At 35.1% G+C, this 14974-nt stretch overlaps 1 protein-coding gene across 1 annotated transcript in view; it reads left to right on the top strand.

Moving 5' to 3' along the window:
- LOC127870835 (transmembrane protein 87A-like) overlaps positions 1-14468 on the top strand; it is a 78014-nt gene extending 63546 nt beyond the window's left edge. The window contains exons 14-19 of the mRNA XM_052413367.1: positions 162-217; positions 1360-1463; positions 2860-2936; positions 6264-6322; positions 9252-9304; positions 9502-14468. Coding sequence (XP_052269327.1) covers positions 162-217; positions 1360-1463; positions 2860-2936; positions 6264-6322; positions 9252-9304; positions 9502-9568 — 416 coding nt within the window. The 3' untranslated portion in view covers positions 9569-14468. The remainder of the gene's footprint in view (positions 1-161; positions 218-1359; positions 1464-2859; positions 2937-6263; positions 6323-9251; positions 9305-9501) is intronic.
- Positions 14469-14974: the final 506 nt, after the last annotated feature.

The following is a 14974-nucleotide window of genomic DNA, read 5'->3' on the forward strand; positions in this document are numbered from 1 at the left end:
TTTTCATATTATACAACAGTAATATTAAATTTGATCTACACTAGTTTATTCTTATATTGCCTCAGGTGCATTACCGAGGGTTTTGCCTTCTTGTTTTAAAATATTGTAATAATTTTAACTCTGGCTCTCTTGTTACAGTATATTTTGTCGATCTTTTTTAGCTGCCCTCATTTTCATGGTTTGGGCACTCGTTCAAGTCAGAATGAAAGCTTGTCAGGTGGGTATTTAATTTGTAGTTGTCAAAATCTTCTGCAAGCAAGTATTCTGTAATTGTAATGCAAACTCCTACATTGAAGAGAGTTGTCCGCAGATTTTTATATTTTAGCTCACCTGAGTCCAAGTGCTTAAGGTGAGCAATAGTTATCAGTCTATTAAATCCAATGTTGTGGGTTTGGCATTGTCAATTTAAAGAGCTTGCTACCAATCTGGAGGTCACAGTATTGGGTTAGTTTTGGGGAAACTTGTTCAGAATGTTTATCTTTACAAATTTTAGGCAAAGTTTTAATCTGGGTTAGATGTGGTTAAAGCCTTTGTCACAACATGTAACTCAAATTTTAGAAAAACTGTTATTATCAAAATTTTGATCTTTACCTCTCTTAGTCCCCATTTATGATTCAATTTCATGTTTTTTTCTATTTATTGAAGCGGCCATTTACCCCTTAAATTGGGAAAAAAAACTGTACAAAACTTCTCAAAAAAAATAAAAATAAGTCAAACACTTAACCAAAAAAATCACAACGGGCAGTGCTCTAATCGTTAACAATTCAAATGGCGGAGCTATTCATGTGCAGTTACATAATTGGACAATATAAACGCATTTTTTTCAGCATGTTGATCGCTACACAAAGGAAGCCAATTTTATTGAAGAGAAATGTGTTGTTTTATGGCTTCTTGACAGGAATCAGTTTTGCTTTGTTTAAATCAAACTGTCAATTCACAAATATTGTTGATTTTAATGATGCTTGTATAATGAATTAATGCTTCTGACTATTTATTTACAATTTCACAGAATATTTTGCCTGTTGTCTTTACAAAAAACAGCAGACACCATGCTCAATGTTTAAAACGCAGTGACCCCATGACCTAGTTTTTTACCTGCCATGACTCACGTTCGAACTTGTCCTAGCCATCATCTAGATACAACTTCTGACCGAGTTTGGTGAAGCTTGGATGAAAACGACTTGAATTAGAGAGCGGACACCATGCTCAATGTTTAAAACGCACTAACCCATCATGACACTTTTGTTTTATAAGACAGTTTAAGCTTATGATTAAAGCTAATATTAAATTAATCTTTTTTGTGTTACAACAAATGGTATCATAACGGTATAAATATTGTTATTCCTGATTGCATTTCAGAACTTCAATGAGTTGTGGGTTGATGATGCATTCTGGCATCTACTGTTTTCCCTCATCCTTGGAATCATCATGATCCTTTGGAGGCCCTCGTCTAATAATCAGCGGTAAAGTAGCAGTCATATATGGGCTTAGCTCTGTAAAAAAGGTGTTCGATGCATGTGCGTAAAAGGTCAACCCAGATTAGCCTGTGCAGTGCCCACAGGCTTATCAAGGATGACACTTTACGCCTTAACTGGATTTAAGCTAAGAAAAGACTTTCTTTAAACGAAAAATATCACCAGAGCGTAAAGTGTCATCCCTGATTAGCCTGTGTGGACTGCACAAGCGAATCTGGCACAACACTGCACGCTCATGCATTAAACCCCTTTTTTCACATAGCAAGGCCCATATGAATAATAGCAATTACAATTTACAACTATTGTTCAATACCCACTGTGAGAGTGTTCTGTAGATTTCCCTCATAGACACCAAGTCAAGTATTGGTTCTAGTCCCAGGAAATGGACTCGAGAGCATTTATATAAGCCTTAGGCTTTCTATGCAATCAAGATGAAATAAATAGGTTTAAACTAATTTACAACTATATATTATAGCCTTTACAACAAACCTTCAAAAGTTTTGTCTAACTTAAATCTCCCTGAAACAACGACACTAAGGGGTTTGAAAATTGGCATTTACCATCCTTTACATGTAGTTATAGTTTAAACCTATACATTTTGGCTCAAAGATCTTTAGTTAAGTGACATTCTCTCAGTCCTTTGTCATAAGTAGAACCAGTATTTTGTTTCTGTATTGGAGATCTTGAGAATGCTCCCTCATTGATTGAACCCAGGACCTTCCAGTCTTAATGCAGACACCATATCCATTCAGCAAAAGTGTTCTAATAGTGTTTTTCTACAAGGATTATCCTTAGCAAGTTATGCCTCAGGTTTCATTACTGCCTATGACTCAAGGGTGACATGGCTGAAATACCAACATGACTTAATAAATCTTAAAAAATGATCTCTTTGTCGCAATTTAAGGTCACAATGCAAGTATAACCTTTGTGCCCTATACACTTCATCTGGAACATAGCTAACAACCTTGAACAGATTTTTAAATCCATTGGTTGAAGTGAATAGCATGAAGACAAAGTGTTGTGCACAAGAAACAGGTTTCTAGTTCCATGGTCAAATTCCAAATTAAAGGTCAAAGGCAAAATATACATGAAATAATATGGATTTTCAAATTGCTTGTCAAAAATGATAAACATGGTGATTTCAGCCATGCTCAAGATATTAAAATAAGGTTAAGGTCACACCATGTTAGAAAATAATCCAAAAATTAGAAAATTAGAAATTAATAAAAAAATAACTTGGTAGATCAGTGATTAGAGTTGGTGCATAACCAGGTTTCTGTATATTAGAACACAGTTCAAAGTCTACAGTTGAATGTTATTGGTGATTCTGTAACAATTTGTATTTAGAGTGCCTAGTTATATTTTGTCCTGCGTTAAATTTCAGCTATGCCTTTTCTCCATTAATTGATGCCTCGGATGATGAGGACGAGGACGAAACTAACTTCAGCAGTGATGCCTTTGGTATGTTTCTAGTATTCTGAATTCCGTCTAAAATCTTAGGTAGCAACAAACACAAAATGTTCTTCAAAATCTGTATGAATTATGTAGAGAATCAAATGAGTATTGTATTTGCAGGGGTAAGTCAAATTTGTAAAAAAAAAACTTTTGTTGAAAAAATGGTTTCTGCTGAATAAATAATTAACACATTGAGCTATTTATTGAAACATCAGATACAAATACCTTGTATTTAGATCTAGAATGAAATTACTTATTTTTGTAGGGCAATGCCAAGATCATCATTGGTGAATGATATATTGACTCTTCTCAATAAAATTAAAACTATTGTATAAAAGCTTCATACATAAACTTGTCCATTGCCTATCAGGCTATGGTTTCTTATGGCACGGGTCAAGGTTAAAGTTACCTGGAAATTGAGCAAATTGAGCTTATTTCATGAGACTTCATGAGTAATTTATTATTTCTTGTTAACCATTTCATACCTAACTTGTTATGATGAAATTATTTTGCTTTAAGAACCAGTTAGCATGCATTTTTTATGTTATTGCATTGCCCAGTATATTCTTCTTTAGATACAAAAGAATGTAACAAATTAATAGCTATTTGTTGTGTATTCACTTTCTCATATATGTATTTTGCGGATGGTTTAAAGACATCATTTTAAGGGTGTTTGTTTGACAACCCTTTAGCTGCAAACCATTTTCAGAACATATTGTATTATGAAACTAGACTGACATATTTATACCCCCATTACCACGGTGTGTCGCGCGAAAGAATTACATCAATATCACAAAGGTTAAGGTCACACTTTGAGTTCAAAGGTAAAAAATGGCCATAAATGAGTTTGTCTGGGCCATAACTTTGTCATTTAATGTGAGATTTTAAAATTATTTGACACTTGTGTTCACCATAATTGGACGGTGTGTCGCGCGAAAAAATTACTTTGATATCTCCAAGGTCAAGGTCACACTTTGAGTTCAAAGGTCAAAGAAGGCCATAAATGAGCTTGTCCGGGCCATAACTATGTTGTTCATTGTTAGATTTTAAAATCATTCGGCACATTTGTTCACCATCACTAGACAGTGTGTTGCGCGAAAGAATAACGTTGATATCTCCAAGGTCACGGTCACACATTGAGTTCAAAGGTCATAAATGGCCATAAATGAGCTTGTCTGGGCCATAACTATGTTGTTCATTGTGAGATTTTTATATTATTTGGCACATTTGTTCATCATTAGCCGGTGTGTCGCGCGAAAGAATTACGTCAATATCTCAGTGTTCGACATTAACTTTTTTTACAGCCAGACCATCGGACCAGCTCCTCTTAAAATGTACTAGCCCGAATCTGATGTCTACTAGACCATAAATGACATAGCAAATAAACAGAATTGTGTCGTGTACACTGTAACTGTTTAATCAGGTTTTATCAGAAAATATTTTGGTGAACACAAGAAATTTATTTTGATGCACAAAGTAAAAAATAAAATAAAACTATTTAACAACATAAATTGTTTGTTTTAATTTCACTGTTTATCACCAGTTAAACAAATGATGTCTGTACAGCAGGTGACATTTATTAAACGTTATCAAATTCTGGCCTCCTTGACCGCTGTGCTCCATGCTACCACAGGTCCAATGCCCTTTTCCATCATAATCTGTGTCAGTTTTACCGTCAGATTCTTCTTTATTAACTTATTTGTTGGACGAAAATCCAATATTCAACAAAGTCACTCTTTAAATTACATTCTCTCGTCTGCTACGCCAAAATGTTTACATTGACGATACCGATTTTCGATAGAAGTCGTAAAACATGATATAAAGTTCTACGACACTGCAGAAAATCATTAACTATTTTAGTGCTGGAACCGAATTTTGAAGATCTTTGCAAACAGTTTGGATCAAGATGAGACGCCACAGAACGTGGCGTCTCATCTGGATCCAAACTGTTTGCTATTCTGATAGTATTCTTTGAAAAAAAAATGAAGAAAATGCTAATTTTAGAAATTTAGCAGACAACATTTTAGCAGACTACAAATTTCCCAGCATGCAAAGTGTTAATATTCATGACAACTTTACCAATGGAAACAAGCTATTTCTGCGGGAAGCTCTCCTTCGCGTCTAAAAATAGCAATGAATCATGTGAATGCCCCGCGTTTATTTATATACGCTAGTTTTGTTCTGATGTAAATAATGGATACAATAGTTATTTTACAAATTAAGAGAAAAAGGTTTTCAGTTAGTTATAGTTATATGAATCAGTATAGATTTTGTATGTACGACCAGTCGGGCAAGCTAGCCCACAGTTTTACTAGCCCGACCACCGATCTTACTAGACAATGTCTGTCGGACGTGCCTTAGTGTCGAACCCTGTATCTCCAAGGCCAATGTCACACTGAGTTTAAAGGTCAAAAAAGGACTTAAATGAGCTTGTCTGGGCCATAACTATGTCATTCATTGTGAGATTTTAAAATCATTTGTTCACCATCATTGGACGGTGTGTTGCACGAAAGAATTATGTCAATATCTCCAAGGTCATGGTCACACTTTAGGTTCAAAGGTCAAAAATGGCCATAAATGATAATGGCATAATAGTTCTTAAAATTCGCCATAAATTAGATTCTCTTGTTTTGTGAAGACAGCATGCAAAATAGTCTGTGTCAATGCGGTTGTGGGGGTATACGTCACGTCTGTGACAAAGTTCTAGTTAGTGTAGAATTGTGTGCATTTATAACAAAAATAGTGCTTTCAGAAGCCAAGCTGAAACAATTTTTAAGTCAGTGCAAGATTACATTAACTTAAATCATTAAGTCATGGATGTGCCCTAGCGAACAAAGTGTGAAATATAAATTCCAGAATAAAAATCAAAACAACGTCTTACTATTGCACGGATACTTTATTTATTATTATCCGATTTCCCCAAAATGCAAGGCTCTTGTCCATCGGATAAAGGTTTTTGGGAAGTCTGCCTAATATTAAAACTTTAATTTAATGTTTAAACAGTGGGGTAAAAAGGTTTCTGTTATGTTATATATAAACAATAGTTCTGCTCAACAGCCAAAAAAAAGAATCATTTAATGGAATTTAATACTTAGATACCATATACCTGAATGAAGGGTTATTTGGATCAATTTAAAGGGGCTTCGAAAATTATAGGCCATTTAGCAAATGGAACATTGCTGGATAACAATAATAAATAAAGTAAATAAAATTTTACCAAAAAGATATGTCTGTGTTCAACAAGAACATTTAAGCAGGCTGTAGTTGGACAGCTCTGTTTGTTTCAGGTGTAGAAATGTGATCCATCCATCATTTGTATTGATGTCCTTTCAGATGTGAAGGCTAGAAAGAAGCAGGCCAATGGATCTCCTAAGCAGAAGCAGAATACAATCGTGAGTATAAATATCTCCAAAATGCTGTCTTTATAAATCCAGTTCTTGTCAACTACTGTTTTTTCAGATTTTAACCCTGCAATCAAAACCACATTTGTATGCCCTAACTAAAGACTTAACCCGATCTGTGCATCTTTCCCTCAGATTTATGTGTCTCAGAAAACTGGTAAAATGTAATTGCTCAATTGATGAAACTTAACAATGTTAACCAGAATTTCATTTTGCTTACCTTTATCCATTACAAGTGTAGCTGTCTGAGTGATAAACTTTACAAACATATTTGCTAGCCTGTGATCTTGGAAACATTATTATATTTTTAGCCGGATTTTTTTCGAAAAAATCTCGGCTTATAGATTGATGTTGTCGGGCGGGCGGGGGGGCGGGCGGGCGGGCGGGGTGGCGGCGTGCTCGAAAATGTTAAAGTTCTTATTTCATGGTATAACTTTGGTATGCTTGGACCTAGAGTCTTCAAACTTGACATGAAGGTTGGCCAGGATTAACAGATGACCACTGGTCATTTCAAGGTCATTCATTTGAAGGTCAAGGTCACTGTGACCTTCAATATAAAAAATGTTAAAGTTGTTATAACTTTGGTATGCTTGGACCTAGAGTCTTGAAACTTGACATGAAGGTTGGCCATAACTAGTTAGTAACCACTGGTCATTTCAAGGTCATTCATTTGAAGGTCAAGGTCACTGTGACCTTGAATGTAAAAATGTTAAAGTTCTTATTTCATGGTATAACTTTGGTATGCTTGGACCTAGAGTCTTCAAACTTGACATGAAGGTTGGCCAGGATTAACAGATGACCACTGGTCATTTAAAGGTCATTCATTTGAAGGTGAAGGTCACTGTGACCTTCAATATAAAAATGTTAAAGTTGTTATAACTTTGGTATGCTTGGACCTAGAGTCTTGAAACTTGACATGAAGGTTGGCCAGAACTAGTAAGTAACCACTGGACATTTCAAGGTCATTCATTTGAAGGTCAAGGTCACTGTGACCTTGAATGTAAAAATGTTAAAGTTGTTATAACTTTGGTATGCTTGGACCTAGAGTCTTGAAACTTGACATGAAGGTTGGCCAGAACTAGTAAGTAACCACTGGACATTTCAAGGTCATTCATTTGAAGGTCAAGGTCACTGTGACCTTGAATGTAAAAATGTTAAAGTTCTTATTTCATGTTATAACTTTGGTATGCTTGTACCTAGAGTCTTCAAACTTGAAATAAAGATTGGCCAGTACTAGAAGATGACCACTGGTCATTTCAATGTCATTCATTTGAAGGTCAAGGTCACTGTGACCTTAAATGTTATTGTTGTTCATGTATATGCATGCATTCAAAACATAACACAAGGTTTGCTCATGCCTTGAAAAGTACTTACATTTCATTTTGACCTTTGAACAATATTTCAGTAATTTAAGTATTGCATTGACAAAAACACGAAAGGTACTTTCCTGTCATTTAAATCAAAAATCCGGCTTCAATGCGGTCATCTCCGACCGCGGAACTCTTGTTTATGTTGTTTTAAAATAATGCTTATGGCCAATAAGCAAATCTGGTGAGGTATGGTAAATTTTTAACCAGGTTTTCCGAAGGAAAAAACTGGTTATTAGATTGGCGAATGCGGGCGGGCTGGCTGGCTGGCTGGCGGGCGGGCGGAACAAGCTTGTCCGGGCCATAACTATGTCGTTCATTGTCAGATTTTAAAAAGCATTTGGCACATTTGTTCACCATCATTGGACGGTGTGTCGCGCGAAATAATTACGTCGATATCTCCAAGGTCAAGGTCACACTTTGAGTTCAAAGGTCAAAAATGGCCATAAATGAGCTTGTCCTGGCCATAACTATGTCATTCATTGTGAGATTTTAAAATCATTTGGCACATTTCTTCACCATCATGGGACGGTGTGTCGCACGAAAGAATCACGTCAATATCTCCAATGTCAAGGTCACCACGACTAAAAATAGATTTTTTTTAAAAACAAACTTACAAAGGGGGGTAATTTTGTTTGTTCATTTTAAAAGGTCAGTTTGAGTTTTTAACCAGGTTTTCCGAAGGAAAAAACTGGTTATTAGATTGGCGAATGCGGGCTGGCTGGCTGGCTGGCTGGCTGGCTGGCTGGCTGGCTGGCTGGCTGGCTGGCTGGCTGGCTGGCTGGCTGGCTGGCTGGCTGGCTGGCTGGCTGGCTGGCTGGCTGGCTGGCTGGCTGGCTGGCGGGCTGGCGGGCAGGCAGAACAAGCTTGTCCGGGCCATAACTATGTCGTTCATTGTCAGATTTAAAAATCATTTGGCACATTTGTTCACCATCATTGGACGGTGTGTCGCGTGAAATAATTACGTCGATATCTCCAAGGTCAAGGTCACACTTTGAGTTCAAAGGTCAAAAATGGCCATAAATGAGCTTGTCCTGGCCATAACTATGTCATTCATTGTGAGATTTTAAAATCATTTGGCACATTTGTTCACCATCATGGGACGGTGTGTCGCACGAAAGAATCACGTCAATATCTCCAATGTCAAGGTCGCCAATTTTTTTTAAAAAACAAACTTACAAAGGGGGTTTATTTTGTTTGTTCATTTCAAAAGTTCAGTTTGAGTTTTCTCCCTTTATCAGATTTTTTTTTCACAATGAAAACCTGGTTTTGTGACAATTTTGTCCCTTGTCTCCCTTTATCAGATTTTTTTTTCACAATGAAAACCTGGTTTTGTGACAATTTTGTCCCTTGTTAAAGTTATCTGACCGCATGTCCAGTAAGATTTTTCTGTCTTACACATAGGTTTATATTATTATTGTATTAATTACCATGTGAATTTGTGCAGATGGCTTTTTTCAGCACATCAGTGTTTGGAACAAAGTGGAATGTTGCAACATGCATGATAGCTAATATAGTTAGTATTTGCTAATTAAATATTGTGTGTTTTTAAGGAAGATGATCTGAAATGGGTGGAAGAAAATATTCCCTCAACTCTTTCGGACAAGTAAGTTACTTTGGGTAAAAGTGTTGAAATAGAACGTTTAAAAATATGAAGTTACAACACAAGATTCATGTTCAGATATAGGGGAACTTGCAGGTAGTGTACTTTCTTTACTTTAAAGGAATTTTCTTTTGTAGGTGACTATACATTGTTAAAATACTGTGAAAGCCTTATAAATGCTTTTGTTATTTTTGTTTCAGAGCCAAAACCTTGATTGATGATTCAGATGAAGAAGTTGACAAATATGAGGTGTCCAAGATGCAATAACAAGATGCAAAGGCAGACAATTAAAAAAATAACTAATAGTTACATGTACTGTGATTATTGTTAATAACTTACGGATACATGCAATATTTTGATATTTTAAATATGTAATGGTGTTTAACCACATTTTATTGTGGTATGGGACATATTGATTTTATTCTGGCAAGATATTACTAAACTATGTTGGTATAAATGGGTGTAAATGGGTGGATGAATCAATGGCTGGACTTTTTAACAAAGTTTGTCTGCATTTGTTCCATTTAAGCACAGCGTGCAAGTGGTGAGCTTTTGTGATCGTCTTTTGTCTGTCTTATGTTCATCATGAACAATAATGTTTTTGAAAGTGAATGTAAAAAACAGGCCTTGTTAGTGGAATTGTCATGCACCTTGGTCACAACATTTGTTCTTGTGATATATCAGGGGAGTTCCAATATGGTTCTGGTCTGTTGCAAAACATGGCCACCAAGGGGAGAGACAGCCTTTTGGGCTATATTGAAACCTTGTTGGCACTCTTGAAGTCACATTTTAGTCCAATCTCCATGAAATTTTGTCAGAAGATTTGTTCAAATGTTTCTGAGCTGATTTCGAAAATGGTTCTTGTTCATTGAATAACATGACTACCATGGTGTAGCAGGCGTCCTAGTATGGCTATAGTGAAACCCTGTTAACACTCTAGAGGTCACATTAATACATGAATCATCACCAAACTTGCTCAGAAGATTTTGTTCTAATGATATCTAGACCCAGTTTGAGAATGGTTTTGGTATATTGAAAAGCATGGCTGCCAGGGAGCGGGGAAGTTGATCTTTTGGCAATTTTGAAACCTTGCTTATCCTCTAGTTGTATTTTTGCCTAATTTTATCAATTTTTATGACACTTGCTCAGAATATTGTTCTGATATCCAAACTGAGTTTGAAATTTGTTCCTTTTGGTTGGAAAATATAGCTGCTATGGTATGTGTTAGTTAAGATTTTAATTTTGCCTATAGTGCATCTTTTAATATAGGGTGATGATGCCCCATATGACAATGATTACAGCCAGAGTTCCAGATAAGAGGCGTATCTGAATATTTACGCATTGAAAAAATAAAAAAACGCATTAAAAATCGGCCCAGTACGTAACAAGACGCAATACAAATCTTCGTACGTATTTTAAATCGATTAAAGTTCGTAACTGTTCTAACCAATAATCCACTTGAGTTTTTAGTGTAAGTTAACCTTTAAATCAAAAGTAAGTCAATCAAAATAAGCTTGTAACAGTGTCCGACAAATCCATTGCCCGGAGCCCGGGGGCTACCGAAATTTTTCATCGGGCTACTGTAATTTTCCAGCTGACACCCGCCGGGCTTCTATAAAACTATAAGAGCGGTAGCCCGTTTTATTGACAGACATACGTAGAATAAACACGCTGACCATGTGTTTCTACACTGTGTATTGCTTATTATCCGATAACAAAGTGCAATCAATTATCTAATCAGTCACCGATCACTTGCGGTAATGTCGTAAACAGTAACAGTGTATTTTAATCATCCAATCAGAATCAACATTTGTCGTCTGCTAATAATATAATGAGAGCCGGTTGGATAGTTGGCACACATGATGCAACATCATTTCGCAGTTTGGAATTCTTTGTTAACCGCAACAATGAGTAATAGCGACAACGTTTTTGATGTCGTTAAATATTCAAGGACGACGAACATTAAATAAATCAAAACAATAGCGGATTCTTCAAAACGGTAACGAAACCGAAAATGAATATTAATAACAACGGTGTGAACGCGGTTAACACCTGCTAATTAGTTTGCATTGTCAATTAATAATTGGATTAATCGACTGTTAATCAATAATCCCATATATGCCCAATATATATTTTTTAAATCAAATTATGGGTGGGTAATATAGACGATAAGAGTCATACACACAAACGTTTGACATTTTCTAAAGTGTCAAATGAATTTCGGCATATGGTTCTATTTAAAGATATGATGAAATAAGCTCACAATTAGGACCGTTCAATTGCAACATGCGTAAATCACCTGCCACGGTTTGCACACGTTGTGTACAGCTATTTTAGGTTACAAAATTCTACATTAAATAAATGAATTTCTTTGTCCAGATAAAAACTGCGCGAAAATTGGCATGGGTGTATTTATTTAAGAAATAATTTGTGTACGTTATAGTTTGTTGTCGAATAACCCACGGCCGGAAGTTTAGATGCGTAGGGATTAAATCACGAGTGCGAAGCACGAGTGATTTGAGACCACGCATCTAAACTTCCGGCCGTGGGTTATTCGACAACAAACTATAACGTACACGAATTATTTCGATTCTTACACGGTTTTTACTAAAGATTTATACAATGCATCTTATTTTTCTTGTGTACTATTTTATGTGAAGTTCCGCCCATAAAAATAACTTGCGGCTGTTCTGTCTATCAGATCCGCTTTCATTCATAAAATACCGGATTATTACGCTGGTGGAAAATGTATCGGCATGTTTTGTTTAGCTACAGCGCGTGCTTTCAGTTTATAAGCTCCGCCCATAATGTGTTGCAGAATAACCCATGGACGATTTTCTTCTTTGTTTATATGAAATTTGGCACGTGCCGTGTTAGAAATGTAAATAAAAATTTCGTAGCGGGTACAACATAGTCCATATAAACGGACTGCCAGAACCTTTGATAATTTTTTCTATGGCGGATCAGCTAATTATTGGATTATAAAGCTGAGAGTTGAATTATTGCAACTAGGGTACAACATTGAGATCATTTAATTTCCATTAAAAGTTTCGTTGTGAATTTCAACTTAAGTACCGGGGTATCTCGCGAATTATTTGGCATTGACATTTCCTCTTAATAAAATATAATGTAAACACGCTGTATCGTTACCGTTACACTGTATCAGTTCCTTCATTATTGAAACAATTATTGTATTGTATACTGACTGCACACAAGTGTCGTAACATACGGATGCAATACGTAAATTCGGACAGTACTTAAAGTCGGACACAAGTAAATAAATGATTTAATACTCTTGATTTCTTGAAACTCGGTATTTGTTGTTAAAAAGGGCAATTGCTTGTTGTTAAAAAGGGCAATTGCATTGATTAACACCATACGAGTCAATCGTATTGATCATCTAAACGCCTTATTTACGTTTCCAACTTAACGCGCTGTCCGAATTTTTCAGTACACATACATGTGCACATAAATGTAATATCTACATGTAGTATATGATTTTCTTTGGTACATTTACATTAAAGTACACGGTGCCTGTACTCTAACATTAATTTACCATATTGACTGTACATCAGACTACTTGCTGTATTATGTATATGTATGTATACATATTATGTATATGTAAATGAAGAAATAAAATAAAGATGAAAACCTGCCTCTTATCATTGTGTAGGAAAAATGTATGGGCTACCAAATATTTTTATTGGTAGCCCAGTGGGCTACCTGAAAAATAAGAAATTTGTCGGACACTGCATTGTAATAACAATGGCGGCTTATCATGTTTGTGGATCAAAAAGGGACGTTTAAAGCAAACAGCGGCTCTTGCGGGAATATTTTTTAAAGAAAGTCTGTTTATATAGTCATTTTAAATTCATTCTGATAATACTATAAATAACAAATAATAATATTTCTAGATTAAACATGCCATTTACTTTGTCACAAAATACCCCTAAATATTCCTTAATACCCTTTATGGCTGAAACAAAGGAGTAAAATACACTTTAAAATAATATCAGGGGGTGAAATACCCTTTAAACTAAATCCTTATCTGGAGCTCTGATTACAGCTATTGAAGAGATACCTATGATTATAGCTATTGAAGTGATAGTTATTATTATAGCTTATGAAGTGATACATATGATTATAGCTATTGAAGTGATACCTATGATTATAGCTATTGAAGTGATAGTTATTATAGCTATTGAAATGAAACCTATGATTATAGCTATTGAATTGATAGTTATTATTATAGCTAATATAGTGATACCTATGAGTATAATATAGCTATTGAAGTGATACCTATGATTATAGTTATTGAAGTGATACCTGTGATTATAGCTATTGAAGTGATAGTTATTATTATAGCTATTGAAGTGATACCTATGATTACAGCTATTGAAGTGATAGTTACTATTAAAGCTTATGAAGTGATACCTATGATTATAGCTATTGAAGTGATAGTTATTATTATAGCTATTGAAGTGATAGCTATGATGATAGCTATTGAAGTGATAGCAATGATTATAGATATTGAAGTGATAGCTATGAGTATAGCTATTGAAGTGACATCTATGATTATAGCTATTGAAGTAATAGCTATGATTATAGCTATTGAAGTGATAGCTATGATTATAGCTATTGAAGCGATAGCTGTGACGATAGCTATTGAAGCGATAGCTATGATTGTGTAATTTTTAAGTTGTTTTTCATGATGATGATGATAAAACTGATGATGATGGAAATTATGATGATGCTGATTCTGGCGATTGATTCAGAAACATGAACAACAACCCAAAAATCTTATTATTCTGAAGTTCCCTAATATTACCTTTACTTTAAATATATAATTATTTTTCCAGAAAATCACACATCGCTGAAACTAGGAAAACAAAAGCTGTTTCATGTTAATGTAAATTGACCTTTCATTAAAAAGACAAGTTTTGTGTTCAGCTAAATGTTATCTCTGCATTTGTTATATAAAATTAACACAGGTGACCAAGTTAATTTCCCATAGACAGCAGGAGAAGCAACCTACTTGCTTATTGGGTTGTTTAAGTAGAGTTGTTCCTCACCCGCTTTAATTAAATATGTATGTGTCAAAAATATTTTATTCAAAGTTTTATACTCAAAAGTGGTGGCATTAGATGACAATAAAAATCTGTTTGTATGTCTGTTTTTTCTCTTTATTATATCAAAGTCCATTTATAACTCAATAAGTAAAACTATTAATGGTTTTGTTCAAATCAAATCAAATCAAATCAAGATTGTCAGCATGTCTTTTGAACTAAACTGAGAACAGGGTGCTTATCGTTAGCTTTTGTAGTTTACCCATCATCAATTATCAACATTTATCTTGTACAAACTCTAGAGGCAATATTTATTGTCTAATCATCACAAAACTTGGTAAAAACATTCTTTCTAATAATATTTTGGCCAAGTTCGAAGCTGGGTCGCATGAGTTCAATAACTAGGTCACTAGGTCAAATGAAAGGATACAGTTATTCACACGAGAAGTCCCATTTATAGTCCGATCTTTATGAAACTTGGTCAGAACGCTTGTTTTAATTTTGCCGTTGAGTTTGAATATGGTTCTGGTTTGCCAAAAACCATGGCCCCAAGGAAAGGGGCAGTTTTCCTTATTTGACTTAGGTGAAACCTTGTGAACATTCTATA

This window comes from Dreissena polymorpha, chromosome 3 (genome assembly GCF_020536995.1).
Source record: "Dreissena polymorpha isolate Duluth1 chromosome 3, UMN_Dpol_1.0, whole genome shotgun sequence".
Classification (NCBI taxonomy): Eukaryota; Metazoa; Mollusca; class Bivalvia; order Myida; family Dreissenidae; genus Dreissena; species Dreissena polymorpha.